A 16,048-nucleotide genomic window follows, 5' to 3' on the forward strand; every position below is an offset into this window, starting at 1 on the left:
TTGTTGCACCCACAATAATCACATGTATAATCATAAAGTCACTTGAGGCTGGCTGCTTTAAGGCATCAGGCTTAGTCAGCATTCCACAACCTTTAATCATGCTATCAAATTTGATAATATCTCTATCTTAGATGATCAATCAAATTTCTGTGAACTTCTTATTTTTGAGACCTTGCACTGATCCTTTATTATCTCAGATGCATAGGACTATGTTAAATCACAAATGAAAATAATGTGGAGAGGAACATGACGAACCCTTTGCCTTTAGCCAGCGGGTGGTCGGTTGGTGGAACAGACTTCCATCCCTTGTCGTGGAGGTTGATAGCCTAAATAAGTTTAAGGCTCAGCTGGACAGGTATTTTGAACGAACAGAGGGGTGAAGTGGAAGTGGGTTTTTTTTTTTTTTTTTTTTTTGGCTGATGCTGCATAAGCTTGCTTTCTTGCATCAAATGCCTCTACTAATGCTAATGCTAACCCTACTCTGCTTATAGCAGTTAAGTCCTGGATGGTTATATGTGGATGTGCTTTCAGTAATTGTGTCATTCATACTTGTCTCCTTGATAACAATGCAAATAAGTGTTTGTCCACTTAGAGGAAGTATTTTAAATTTTTACATCAGCATCATTCCTTGATGTGTGCCATTAGAAGTCCTTTCCATGCTTGTGTTGTTATCACCAATATTGACACTGGGGGTCCTACTGTCTGTATGAATAATGAGGCCAGTGTGGCTTAAAGTTTCTTGAAGTTTTTTCTGAATGAACAAGATTAGTCTCCCAACCAAGGTTCTGAACCTTTTGGTTCAACTTTTAATCTAAGCTCCTAATTAATGCTGAAATTCACCTCTACCCTTTCACCTAGTCTTTTAATCCTGTACATCAATGAACCTTCTCCCACTGATCGAAAATCTAGTCTTTCTGATGCAATACATTACATTCTGTTCAGCTTCTGTTGCATGCCTTTCTACAGATATTTGCATGGGCACTGTTCTGAATTAGCATCTGTAATTCTGTTGCTTTCTTCCAAACCACATGCCAAGATATGTTTCTTCAAAATTGCAATCCAGCATCAATAAGTAACTTCTGCCTTATCAATCCTAACCCATGCACAATACTATATATTCCAATATTTTTTCTTTTGTGTTGGGAGTTATCATTACAGAAAAAAAAAAAATTGCTTGTTTTCCCACTGCAGCATCTGAAATCACCCACAAAGAATTTTGGAAAGACATCAAAAAGTCACTGTATGCTTGCTGAGAATATCTACTCTTCCCTGCCAGCTATGCATTATTCCTTGGGAATATTTGCACTCTTACTATGCATGCAGCTGAGAGAGGAGACAAAATAATCTCGGAAAGCATGCTGTGACTTTTTGATGCTTTACAAAATACTATAAAAATTAAAAAACACAATTCAGAGTGAAATGTAAACAAATGTGTTTGTTCAATACAAGGTGAGCATTTCAAAATTTTTTCCAGTATTTAATTGTTATATTTAGACTTCATTATTGTCATCATCTACAGAATATCAACATTATGACAATATAAAACTTATTATTAGAAATACTATATATAATAATAATATATTATTTATTAATTATATTATTAAATATTATTTTATGCAATTATATTAATATGATAATTTTAGAAAACTTTTAAAAAGGCTTTTAAGCAGAAAAAATCTATCTATTATAAAATAATTGAAAAGGTTAAATTTCTACAAAATGTAATAATATTAGAATGCTTTTGAACATATGTGTTGAAGGACTTTGGAACATTTATGTCTAAAAACTTGATCCAAATAACATTTCACTGTATAAGTAGAAAACTCTAAAATAAAATTTAATTAGAAAAATATTATCTTAGTTTTCTTATTGTAGTTTGTGTTGTTTCTGAGTTTTCTTAGAGCAGGTTACTGATGCTCTGAAGAGCTTAGAAATATGCATTTAATTTGAAAATTTGGGAAGGAACATTATATATGAATAGTGCACGATAATTGAAACTTAGAGGGATGCTATACTGGTTATATGTATAGCATTCCTCTACGTTTCAATTAGAGGAATGCTATACACATAACCAGCTTTTTGCAACTCCTTTGCTGGTGGAGACAAAGGAGCTGCTGAAAGTGTTGTCCTGATTGGCTGTGAAACAACCCATGTGGCATCAATAAGGTCACATGGAAGGATTACACTTGGTAGTAGTTGATCCTGGAAGCAGTGCTCCTGATTATTTGTGGTTGTGGTGGAGAGGAGAATCATGCCAGGAGGACTGGTACTTTGGTATACTATAGTATCTGTATAGTGGTTGTCAGTAGACTGTTGTACAGGAATGAGGAACTTGGTGGGAGAGCATCTAATTGTCCCTAAAAGGGATGAGCAGTTAGGTGGCGGCAGCAGCAAAGAGATAAAAATTTCCCATTCTTTCTATTTATATTGGAGTTTACGGTACATTGTATGCACTAAGCTTTATATCTTATGTCAATACATATCTGTCAGTTCTTTGGAGCAGTTATCTTATTTTTATGATTAAATTTTACTGCTAAGTTTTTTTGCTCATGTAGTGAAGTTTTCTATTATTAAATCACTGCTTTGTTAAATAAACATTATTTCTCTACCTTACCTGTCTATAGATTTAATATCCTCAAAGGACTGCTGTGCTTGCAAAACAGGCTGTGATACTTGCATAACTGCCTGATTCCCTGTCTGGCTTACTTCTTGAAAGTCATTCTAGATTAGCCACAAGAAGGAAAGATATACTATATAATTACTAAAATTGCCAAGATATTTCCTAAAATATAATTGAAAATTTGAAATGAAGTAATAGAAGTGAAATAAATAACAGAACTGCAACTTCAGTTTAAAAGAAATGGAATAATGCTGAATCAATAAAAGACTTAAATAATTGCAAGTGCTTGGCTCCTGATAATTAGTGCATTTCTAAAAAATTCTGTTTGCCTACATCAATATTTTTTTAAGGCATTAACTATCAAATATTTCAGTCAGTAATTATTTATATTAATCAGAAGTAATTTTCTGATTTTCTTTTCAAGAAATAAATTACTAGAAAATAAGCACTATGGCAATTAAAATTAGGGGCATCCAGTACCAGCAAATCATGTTTTTAAAGTTTGAATCGAGTTGACTAATTCACATATATGTGGGAGAGGGGAGAACCCCATATTTCTGCCTGAGACTGACTAACTATATTATACCAGGATTCTAAATTATAGAAATCTCTGTTGAAAATTCCTTTAGTACGCAATGGAAATTCAACCCCAAAAATTTTTCCATATGGGCTTTTCATAATAATTTCAGTCTTGTAATTCTTGAACAGTGAAAGTTTTAAAAATAATGATTTTAAAACTGTTTTAATTTTTTTTTTAATTTAAAATTTTTTTTAGAATCTAAACCAAATTTTACAGTACATGTGAAAGAACATGAATATCCTGATGGGGGTATCTTTATTCTGATCTGCCATCTTGTAATAAAATGTCTGCCTCTAAAACTTTAAGCATTACTCTTCAGAACCTCTGATCCAACATATTTAAATATATATGTAGGAGGGGGTTTTAGTGTAACAGTAGTTTTTATTTCTTGAAACAAGATTTAAATAGCATTTACTTTTTTGCCATACTAAAAAAGTGGAAAGTAAACTCCATTAGTTGTACTTCTCTTGTTTAACAATAAAAATTAAATAATTCTTTTTCATTTTGTTGTCGGATCCTGCTGCTACACTCCTTAAAGCAAATCTTATACCACATTTGGTTAAAGGCGCCTCCGTAGCCAGGTGGGCAGGAGCAGCAGTGCGTAGCACACACTTCTTGATTAGACCGGGGTTCGAGCCCATGACCACCAAATATGGAGGATGCAGAAAGATCAGGGAACGACCACCGCATATCTCTGGAGCAATATGGTCTTAGTTGCTAATGCTCGTAAAAACCAAATAACAACAACAATTTGGTTAAAATAGAGGTAAATTTTTTTTGTTTCTAAGTAATACAGAATTCTGAAAACAGTAAAGGAAAACTGCCTGTATAGTGAAACCCTTTAATATAAAATGAGGAAACAATATACAGAAATTAATAAAATTTACAAAAAGCATAAAAAAATTCAATTATAATCCCACAAAAGAAAAATAAAGAAATAACACAACTTTTTGAAACATTAGCAGAAGCCAACCAACTATTTATATCTTTTTCACATAATAACTAGTATCATTGAATCAATTTTTTTTTTTTTTTTAATTACATCCTAAGTCGGATTAAGTATTGCATTATGTCCATAATAAAATACTATTTAAATAACATATGCTTGACACAAAAAAAAAAAATTCTAAAACTGAAATATATGCATTAACTACACAGAAAAACTGTTACTGAACAAGTATAAAACAAAATAAAGAGTATAAAACAAAGACATTTTCTACATACTTTTTGACACTATATCCCTTTTGCATATACTTTTTTCCAATTATATTAAACTTGGATAAAAATCATTAAAGTTATAAGCAGTTAATTGCAGAAATTTATCAATAAACAAAAGATATTTTAAGTTTCCTAAATAAGTATTACTGTCTACTCACTTCCCCAAAAAATTGACTTTCACAATCCCAACATGGTTTTTTTATTCACTTTTTTGGAATGTTAGTATATTCACCAACTCAGCTTCAACTTATGAGAGCTTTAAGAATTGACTGCTGCAATGAATGCCAGAAAGAATTTCTTCATAGTCATGAGGATAACAAAATTTAAGACATATTTTCTCTTGTACCTGTCTTGTGCACTCACAAAAGAACCATGGGCATCCATGGTTCTTTTGCTACTGGAGGACCAATACAGAAATGTGAGTGTTTTGAGAGTTTTCACAGGGCTGATGTCTCCTTGAAGAAGTAATATATTTTCCCACTGGGTTTGGTGCACCATTCTTGATATAGGAAACCACACCTCTGTACTTGCCTGCGTGAATATAGGCTCCTATTCATCTATTCTGTATTTCTAATTTTATTTTCATTTGCAAATTTGATTTTTAATTTTTATGGATGAGGGTGACACCTCTTTAGCATCACTTGCAGTTTACAATGATTGCTTTAACATGATAAAGTGTTTATAAGACATTAAACAAGGCTTTTAAGAAGTTAAATGAGGGTTTCTCAGGCTTTTAAATACATTCCATGGATTCAAGTATACTAGATCCCTTTGAGTCTCATTTTCTCTCAGGCCATGGCCTTTATGACTAGCCACCATAGAATAATCCTTATTTCATTATCCCTCGACTATGTTCCAAGTATCTCAACATAACCCGATTGTCAAAATTTCTGTTCCCTGGTTGACAATTGTCAAATGTTCCTGATTGGTCCAACCTACACAACTGGCCTAGATCTACCTGAGTAATGAGGTGCAACATCTCATCCTGTTAGCCTGTACCGGTAACCCAGCTCTGTTTAGATAAATCTCTCTTGGTTTCAAACTATATTAAAATTTGTTCTTATAGCAAGATAAATCTCTTTCCTGTTAGCTATATATTAAAAGAATTCCAAGTTTTTTTTTAGTGATGGATATATGAATGATTAATAACTGATAATTTCAATAATCAAAATAATTATATACTGATTAGATGATAAAGAAACCTACAACAACAATCTACAATAATCAATTATAGCATTTTAATAATTGATTATATGTAAATTTAGTTGTTAATGAAATTTACAACAACAGTGACTGAATGGAAGTATTGATTACATGGTAATAGCACTTGATCTTTAGTTTTGATAAAATCAGATGAACCCCCTCCCAATGTCTTGTTCCCTCCAGTTTTCTTCTTGTTGATTTCATAATCATGTAATTGCACATAATCACTTATTTTGATTATGCTCTCCATTATGCCTATCACTAGTTTTTTTCTAAATTTTAATAGGTCTTCAGTTATCAATTACTCTTTATATCATCTAGTTTTGTTCACTGTGACTCTCAATTATCTGCAGTTTGTTAATCTAGAAATGAGGTTGGTCTTGCATAAACAGTTTCTTTAGTTAAATCATCTTATATTATTTTTTAGAAAGAAGCTGCAAACTAACGTTACATTATCAGCACTCTTCTTAAGAATCAATAATGTTTAGCTTCTTAAAATTTAATACTGTTTCTACATCAAATGTATGCCTCTGAGCATCTGTATTTTCACCATTACTGTAATTTTGATTTCTATTCTTCTATACCCCCACAGAGGCCTGAAGATGGGGTTCAGCAGAACACTGAAATACCCAACAGTGTTAAGTGTAGACTGATGTGATAACATTTCAATAAACATTTCAAAACTTGCTCATGTGGTGTAAGAGTGTATTTATTTTGTTTAACTTCTTATGACTAAACACATTATGTTCACTTTTCAGATAATCAATAAAAGTGCACATCTCACAACCAAGTGGTAACAGTAGTGACTATACATTGGAAATGTCTATAACTTATCATGAATTATTATGTGCTAAATATCAGACAAAGATTAAAAAATTAATGTTATTAAACAAGCATAGACAACAAAAAAAAACAAAAGTTGCTTTTTTTATGACAGGAAAAGAGAGCTCTCTTTAACTCTTTTGCAAAGTTAGTTTTGGCAGTGGGCATGGGTTTTTTTAATTTGCAATTTAATATTCAAATTTAAAAAGTGTATACTGAAATATATTTTGATATTCTCGATGCATAAGACATTTTTTCTCTTTGAAACTGATTAAATTAAGAGTCTAATTTCACGGATATAAGGAATGCAGAACTGGAATTTGGGGAATACAATGTGTACAGAAAGGATAGAAAGGGAAGAGGTGTTATGTTGTTAATTAAAAAAAACAAAATCAAAAAAAGTGCACCCAGTTGATATAGATGAACAGTGCACTGTTGAGTCAGTTTGGGGTGACATAAGCACTGCGAAAGCAAAAATAAAAGTAGGAGTGTGTTATAGGCCTAATGACTCGAATGAGTACAATGAACAATTGTTCAGAGAAATAGAGTGGGCTAGTAAATCAGAATGTCTTATAATGGGGGATTTTAACTTCGCAGATATTGACTGGAACTTGTGGATTGGTCACTCGCACACTACTCAGACTTTTGTGGATTTATTGGATGATTGTTTTCTGCAGCAGCATGTTCGAGAGGCAACCAGAGAGAGTAATACTCTTGACCTGGTTATCAGCAGTGATCATTCGTGTATTAAGAATTTGCAGATAAAGGAACCACTAGGTGGCAGTGATCACAGTGCACTGATGTGGGATTTACTTAAAGATTTAATTACCATCAGGGGTAAAGGAAAGGGTTTTTGCTTCCGTAAAGGTAAGTACAGTGGTCTCAGAAAGTTTTTAAATTCTGTACAGTGGGATCAACTGATGATGTTACCAACAGTAAATTCTAAGTGGGAAGCATTCAAGGAATTAATCGTGGATGCTACTAAAATTTTCATACCTATTAAGAAATATTGTTCAAGGTTTAGGCCTAAATGGTTATCAAATGAAGTAATCAGACTCGTGACAGAGAAGAAAAATGCAAGGGATGCATATAAATTATCAAGCCACTCAGAAGCCTATGCCAGATATAAACTAGTCTGTAATTAGGTCACAAAGGAGGTTAGGCAGACGAAAGCATATTACGAGAAATCCTTGGCAAAAGATGCTAAGAAAAACAGCAAGGATTTCTTTACTTATGTAAACTCTAAAAGGAAGGGGATGAATTTGATTGGTCCACTTGACATCGATGGTTCGACTGTTGATGATCCTGCTCAGATAGCAAACAAACTGAATGAGTATTTTGCATCTACATTCACACATGAGGAATTATTAAGGTTTGAAAATGGCAGAAGGTTATCAAATGGTAGCAGGATACTTAATGATTTTGTAATAACTGAAAGCAAAGTGGAGGAGAAATTGTTGAAGTTAAACATAAGAAAAGCACCTGGGGTGGATGGGATCTATCCAGTTATATTAAAGGAGGCGGAAAAGCAACTAAGCAAACCCTTAGCCATAATTATGAGAGCATCCTTGGGCTCAGGGGAGGTTCCCATGAACTGGAGATGTGCAAATGTATCCCCAATTCACAAAGGGGGATCGAAGGGTGAACGAGTAATTACAGACCAGTTAGTTTAACTTCTGTTCCAGGTAAAATAATAGAGTCACGTTAAAGATGCATTGCAGGATCATCTAGACAAGACTGCAGCAATAATTCAGACACAGCATGGATTTGTTAAGGGAAAGTCTTGTCTGACAAATTTGATAGGATATTATGATGTGGTTACAAATGAACTGGATGCAAAAAATAATTTTGATATCATATTTTGGATTTCAGCAAAGCTTTTGACACTGTTGCGCATGGAAGACTATTGTACAAATTGGAGCAGAATGGTATTAAGGGTAAGTTGCTACAATGGATAAAAGGATGGTTAAGTGGGAGAAGACAGAGGGTGGTAATCAATGGGTGCTGCTCTTCGTGGACTAATGTTATTAGTGGAGTTCCACAGGGTTCGGTGTTGGAGCCTCTGTTGTTTTGTATATTTATTAATGATATTGATGAAGGTATATCAGGCTTAATGTCGAAGTTTGCAGATGATACAAAGGTTGGCAGGGTTGTTAATGACAGTAATGGCAGTCTGCTACTGCAACAGGATCTAGATAATTTGGGCAGATGGGCTAAGAAGTGGCAACTGAAGTTTAACCTTGACAAATGCAAAGTATTGCATATGGGTAGAAGTAACCCCAGAGAAATGTACCAACTGTGTGGTACTACACTTAAGATGGTAGAAAATGAAAAAGACCTGGGAGTAATTGTGCAATCAGATATGAAGTTTTCTGAGCAATGCAGACAGGCTGCCAGGGTAGGTTATGGGGTTTTGTCAATTATATATCGGAATTTTGCTAGCAGGGAAAAGGAGGTGATTATCCCTCTGTATAAGGCAATGGTCAGGCCACGCCTTGAGTACTGCATACAGGTCTGGAGGCCTCATTTTAGGAAGGATGTCGATTTACTTGAGCATGCACAGAGAAAGGCAACAAGATTGGTGAGGGGAATGAAGGGATCCTCCTACCAAGAGAGGCTTAAGTTCTGCAAATTGCAGTGGCTGGAGACTAGGTGATTTGATTGAGATATACAAGGCCTTGAATGGGTTGAGCACGCTGAATTCTGATTGGATCCTTCCACTTGTTCAGATTATCGATGATCTATCGAACTTTTGCAAGTAGAAGTAGGGACGTGATAATCCCATTATATAAGGCTTTTGTTAGACCACACTTGGAATACTGTGTTCAAGTATGGAGACCGCACCTAAAGAAAGAAGACATCGAGCTTCTTGAAAGGGTGCAAAGAAGGGTAACTCGCCTGGTGAGATCGGAAAAAGGGCGTCCTTATGAAGAAAGACTTCAAATATGTGGGTTGCAGAGTTTGGAAACTAGACACCTTAGAGGAGATTTGATTGAGGTGTTTAAGGCTCTGAGAGGCATCAGTAAAATGAATGAGGACAAAATTTTCAAGATTATAAATGATGCTAGAACTAAGGGACATAAATTTAAGTTACGGGGGGAAAATGTTTAGATTGGACTGCAGGAAGTTTTATTTTAGCCAGTGAGTTATAAATTACTGGAATAAGTTGCCTTCATGGATGGTAGAGGCCGACAGTTTGGGGAAATTCAAAGGTCATCTGGATAGTACTTTCGGGTAAGGGAAGTGCATAGGATGATAGGTTTAATTTCCTTTTTATTTATTTTTTATTTAATTTTTTTTTATTTATTAATTATTATTTAGTTATTTATTTTATTTATTTTTATCATTGTTTTGTTCGGATTTTTTTTTTTTTTTTTTTTTGGCTGGTGCAGCATAAGCCATAGGCTTTCTTGCACCATGCGGCCGTTACTAATACTAATAACGAACCTAAGGGGGCATAAATTCAAATTAAGAAAGGACAGATGTAGAATAGATGTGCAGAAATTTGCTGGAACAAACTTCCATTTGTCGTTGTGGAAGTTGATAGGTTGAATAAATTTAAGGAGGAACTGGACAGGCATTTAGAGGGAATGGTGTGATTTTTTTTTTTTTTTTTTTGGCTGACGCTGCATAAGCTTATACACTTGCTTTCTTGCATCACATGCCACCGCTACTACTACTACTCTAATTAAGAATTTTTCTTTTTGGTTTAAATATATACCATAAGTAGCAAGTTTGCTTTGACATGTCAGCTTATTTCAAACAATGAGATAATGAGATCTTATGACTGTAATGTAAAACTTTAGTTCTGTTAAACTCACATAGCTTGAGTTTAATTATTATAAATCGGTTTATTATTTTTTCTTTCAGTGAACTGAATCACACACTTAAGGGAAATGACACTATACAAGTCTAAAGATACAGTGTCATGCTTTACTTTAGTGTAATGTTGGAATATGCACTAGGGAATGGGTTTAAACATTAAACTGAAATCATTAAGTTTTATAAGAGAGAGAAATATTAAATAAAATTTCTATTGTAAAGCTTAATGGTTTCAGTATGATGCTGAAATCCTTGTTAATCCTATACATTAGTAAATAAGGTATTATTTTACATACTTGCAGAAATTGTCACTAAGAGTTGTTAGTTTTATAGGACATCACATCTTATGCTATACTGCACTGTATTATGTCTATACAAGTGCATTCGTGGGGTCAATCTGCATGTTACATGGGCTGAAAACCCAGAATAACTCACATTAGAAATTCCTTCCACTTGAGATCAATTACAGCTCCAATTTAAGAGTCCTTATAAATTCCGACAGTCAGTAACGAGACTCATATTCAGACCTCTCAAAATAAGTGACAAACCACTGTACTGTCACAGAAGGTTTCAGAGTTATCTGCTATTAACAACATAGGAAGATTTCAAAAATGGGAGCTCTCCTAATTAATTCCCTGATAAGACAAAAACACAAAGTAGGACAATGAGAAATCTACAGTGGGATAAAAGCCTTCCTTTTTGGGTAAATGAGTAATTTAACCATTCATATTTTGAAACTTAATATATAATATAGTAGACAGCTTTATGATATGATAATTCTGCTCTCAGTGATTGTTTAAGAACTGCTAGAGATCATAACTGATCTCCAGCAGTTCTTATTAACCAAAAAATAATAAAAATAAATTTTCTGTTTATACTCCAGGAAGACCACATGGTCAGAGGAGTTCACAAGATAGAATACAAGAAACAGCAACATAAACAGCACTCATACAGGCTTGAACCACTAGAAGTGTGTGTACTTATCATCCTCGTGCCTGGCCACTTGGCTAAGGTGGCCTTGCAGAGGGTACTAATTTCATCAATAAAAATATCAATCCATATGTGTCTCATTTAATTTAGTTAGGTGACTAAACTTTTAATAAAAAGAATGATCCTATGAAATTTGCAGAATTTTGTTTTTTTCCCACCCCCTGCAAATTATGTACTCCAAGAAAATGCACATCTCACAATCAAGTAGTGACTATACATTGGAAATGTCTATATAGGCATCATTGTTTTATCAGACAAAGATAAAAAAAAAAAATTGTTATCAAATAAGCAACAAAAATAGACAACAAAAAAGCAAAAGTTGCAGTTCAGTGATGAAAATATAAATAATTCTTCCATTTAAATTACTAGTCACTACAAATAATTTCCATAAGTATTATAGAACAAAAGTAGCTTAACAAAGTGCCATTTCCTTGCACTATCAATGTTTTAGAGTTCTGAAATTTTTATGAATGTGTTCCTAACATGATGCAAGTATTATGTATAAAATAGTTATAATTAAATGGAATTTTAAGCAGACAAATTGTGAATGAATGATTGGTTAGGTGGATGTTCTGAGTTTTAACAGCATATCGTTAACAAAGTTGAATGAATGACATCCAGGTCATTGAAAAATAAACATTAGAAAAGAATGTTGTTTGAAAAACTGACACTACATGAAAATGGCACTATATTAAGGTAGCATTAAACGCAAAAGTATGCAACATATGATCTGGACATGCAAGTAATCATAACTACAGATATGGGCATATTAGCTATGTAATAACAACATGAAGCATGACTTATCACATTTTGCACTGCTATGTGAGTTAGTTTGTCAGAACAGCAGTAATGTGATAATTGCACTTTATATATATTGTCACCTGAAAGAAATGAGGAGAAACTGCTTTTGCCAAATGGATGACGAAAAATAACCAGAGTTTGAAAAAATGGGTGTATTGTTCACAACTACCTCTGCAGAGGCCAATACTGAAGCAATAACTTGCCATTTCATGATAAACTTATTGAAAACTATATAAATTGCTATGCAGTAATATCCGCACAAAATCTACCTGATGTAACAGCTAACACTGACTGATCCATAGAAACATACAATATTAGCTTTCACATTTCTGGCTAAAAAGAGAAGTAATGAAATAAACCATTAGAATGTTTTGTTATCAAACAAGTTGCATTTCCAACTAAATGGTGGAGGAAATGCCTATAACTGCCTTCTTTCTATAACCACACTGATTTCTTTCTTGCTGAATATTTCTATCCATTCAGGCCATTTTCCAAGAATTAATTCAGGACTATCACATTTTAATGCAGAAAAGAAACGTAACCATTGTTAAAACAAGTATTCATAATAAAACTAAACAGTTTAGTCACATATTACAACCATTATTTAAATAAAATTTTTAAAAATTTAGTCTGCAACACATGTAAAATAATAACTTAAAAATCATCCAATATATATTTTAAGGAAATTAGTAACATGCATAAATGCAAAACAAAAGCTTAAACAGCAAAGAAAAAATAATCAGCAGCCTATTATACAAGCTACATATACAAAAATAATGCAAAATCTGTATCTTACATATGACAACACATATCAAATATGATAAATGGCATAGCTTTGCTTAAAAAAAATTTAAATTAGTCCTATAGCACTGAAAACACTGATGAAATAAACTTTTTTTTTCCCTTGTCCTATGACATGTTATGTAAGTGAATCAATATTCCAACTTTTAAACAAAGGCATATGGATAAATTCATTTACAGAAAGATACAGAGGAGGGAAATATCCCTTCCACATTTGCTGTAAATGAATCAAAAGAGACACAAAATGAAAAAAAAAAAAAAAGTGAACAGTGTTTGATTTTTAAATAGTTGAATGAAGAGGGGAAGTAGTAGTAGTAGTAGTATTTCCCTGGTATGCTTTTGTATAAAATTCAGAAACTTGACGTTCAGTTACATAAATACACTGTCATGTAAGTGAGCCACAGTTCCTGACTTTCATACAATGGCACATGGGGGAAATACTACTCCACCATATCTTGTCATTAAAATGAATATACAGTAGAACCCAGATAAGAAATTCCCACATAAGAAGTTTTCCCCCGAACTAAGCTTGATTTCTTAATTTCCAATATCAACTCTGTATATTGTAATGTGCTATTTTCCCATGCAAGGTTTCCCGAGTAAAATGTTTTCCCGAGTAAAATGTTTTCCCGCATAAAAAGTTCATAATAAAGAATACAAAGTGTATTATTATAATGATGTTTTCCCACTTAATGCATTTTTTAAATATAGAAATTCTTTAACTTTCTATACATTAAAATAATTTTCCTCCTAATGATATTTATTCAGCCAATGGGAGAAGAGGGATGTGGGTTATATGTAATATGTGACAAATACAAAAATATGTAACAGAAGCTTGTTTAACTGTGATAAAACAAGCTTCTGTTTAAGCATGGTCATGCACTATGTTTATCTAACATGACCACGTGGTACCATTCTTGATTTCCATATGTAACGTATTTATTTAAATAAACTAAATGCAACAGGGAATAATATTTTAAGAGTTTAAGATTCTATATCTATATAATATCGGTGGTAGATACACCACAGATAACTCTTAAAGAAAAACTACAATTGTAGTGTGAAAGGTACCCACTGATGAAAAGCCAACTAGCTTTGAAACGGTGCCGTCTGGGTGGTGGTGGTGCCTACCAAGAATAAGTGACAATAGTTTTCTCTATTAGTGAAGCGTTACTTATTCGGGGAAGTGCAATACTTGGCAACTCGTGAAGGATAAATACAAAATGAAGGATAAGCACAATATGAGATACAGATGAAATGACGCCTTTCACCCTACGATCGTAGTGTTTCTTTAAGAGTTGTCTATGGTGTATCTACACTGATATTATATAAGATATCGTAATGTATTTATGTATTCATAGCTGAGGAACACACACACACACACACACACACACACACACACACACACACACACACACACACACACACACACACACACACACACACACACACACACACACACAGTGTTGAAAGCTTCCGTAAGTATTTAATTTTATTTTATCAAAAGAAGCAAGTACAGAGAGCAAGGTGTGGAGCTCCCTAGTTTTGTATTAAAAAAATAAAAAACAATATAAACATTTTGGTAATCAAATAAGTTAGTGCCAAGCATAATTTTATTTCATAGTAAATCACCAAAGTAGGTGAAATGGCATGTTTTTGTTACATCTCATACGTGAGTGTCTTAACAATAGTTTACCCTGATATTGCACTACCTCAAATAAGCAATGCTTTGCCAGTGGAGAAGACTAATGTTACTTATTTTCAGTGGAGTGGTGGTATCCACCGAGAATCCACTGGCGAAGTGGATTCTCGGTGGATACCACTGGTGTTACCTATTCGAGGTAGTTCAATATCAGGGCAACTCATTGTGAAAGCATTCACAATATAAGATATAACAGAAATTATGCCATTTCACCTACTTTGTTTGGTAAATTACTATGAACTAAAATGATGTCACGCACTAACTTGTTTGATTAGTGAATTTTTCGTAGTCTGGGGTTTTCAGTGCTAAAATCTTTTTAGTATAAACATTTTGATATAATGAAAGTAATATATTGGAATTGTTTTCATCGATATACATAATTGGATATGTCGACCACGTTAAGCATCAAGGTGATACTTAACATGATGGTTGTCAAAAGTTCTGAATTACTTAGTGGATTTATGCTCTGTCTTATTGTAATTGTGAACTTTTAAGATAAGTTGAAACTCTAAAAGAGCTCATTCTTGGCAATGAGTTTAATGAACAGAATGTTAAGCAATTAGAAATTCTCAGTTTAAAAATGTTTCCCATAGGCAGAGTAAAATATTTATAAATTCTGAAATGTACTTAAAAATGATCTTTAACTTATGTATGCATATCTGTTATTAACTACACAAATTTTTGTGTAGTTAATATTTCATACCCTTAGGTCATTTGCCCTTCTAAGGAGTTTTTCCCCTGTAAGAAGTTCTAAACCTCCAGTCCCTTGGAAAACTTCTTATCTGGGTTCTACTGTATATCCATTACAAGTAATAAATATCATATATATATATAAAAAAAAAAAAAAAAGTATTTCGTACTTTGCCAGGCATTCTGTACAATGTTTGGATTTTATACTTTGTCATGCCAGTTTGTTTGTTTGTTTGTTATTTAGGAGCATTAGCAACTAAGGCCATATTGCTCCGGGATATGCGGTGGTCATTCCCTGACCTTTCCGCATCCTCCGTCTTTGGTGGTGACGGGCTCGAACCCCGGTCTAATCAAGAAGCGTGTGCTATACAATGCCGCTCCTTCCCACCTGGCTACGGAGGCGTCATGTCATGCCAGTAATATTATGTCAAATTTATGAAATGGTACAGTATTAACTACACCGAACAACAAATTATGGGTCATATCTTGTTATGGGGCACGACAGTAAGTTTATTTATAGATTTTGGAGTATTAAACACGGAAATATTGCTTAAAATCGCAGATTGGCTCTTATGTTTGAAAAAAGTAGTTCTTTATATTTATAAAAGGTATTTTTTATTTATATGGCAGTAGGAGGTAGATGCGAACATATCTGTATCAAACACGGGACCTTTTCATCTTTCGCTTGTATTCAAGCTTTGGGAGCATCCCTTTTCACCATCCACACTACAACTAATTGGCTAACATGGTGGCACTCCATTTACTTTTGTATCTTTGTTCGATCACTGAAATGTCTTGA

The 16,048-nt window shown here is 33.5% G+C and overlaps 1 protein-coding gene across 5 annotated transcripts in view; it reads right to left on the reverse strand.

The window, feature by feature from the left end:
* The window catches only part of LOC150088826 (uncharacterized), a 518,204-nt gene that overhangs the window by 158,403 nt on the left and 343,753 nt on the right, over positions 1-16,048 (reverse strand). For all 5 annotated transcript variants that reach the window (XM_090369685.1, XM_090369682.1, XM_090369683.1 and 2 more), the window contains exon 12: positions 2,615-2,721. In XM_090369685.1, coding sequence (XP_090225811.1) covers positions 2,615-2,721 — 107 coding nt within the window. The remainder of the gene's footprint in view (positions 1-2,614; positions 2,722-16,048) is intronic.

This window comes from Mastigoproctus giganteus, chromosome 3 (genome assembly GCF_048544385.1).
Source record: "Mastigoproctus giganteus isolate SK-2022 chromosome 3, ASM4854438v1, whole genome shotgun sequence".
NCBI lineage: Eukaryota > Metazoa > Arthropoda > Arachnida > Uropygi > Thelyphonidae > Mastigoproctus > Mastigoproctus giganteus.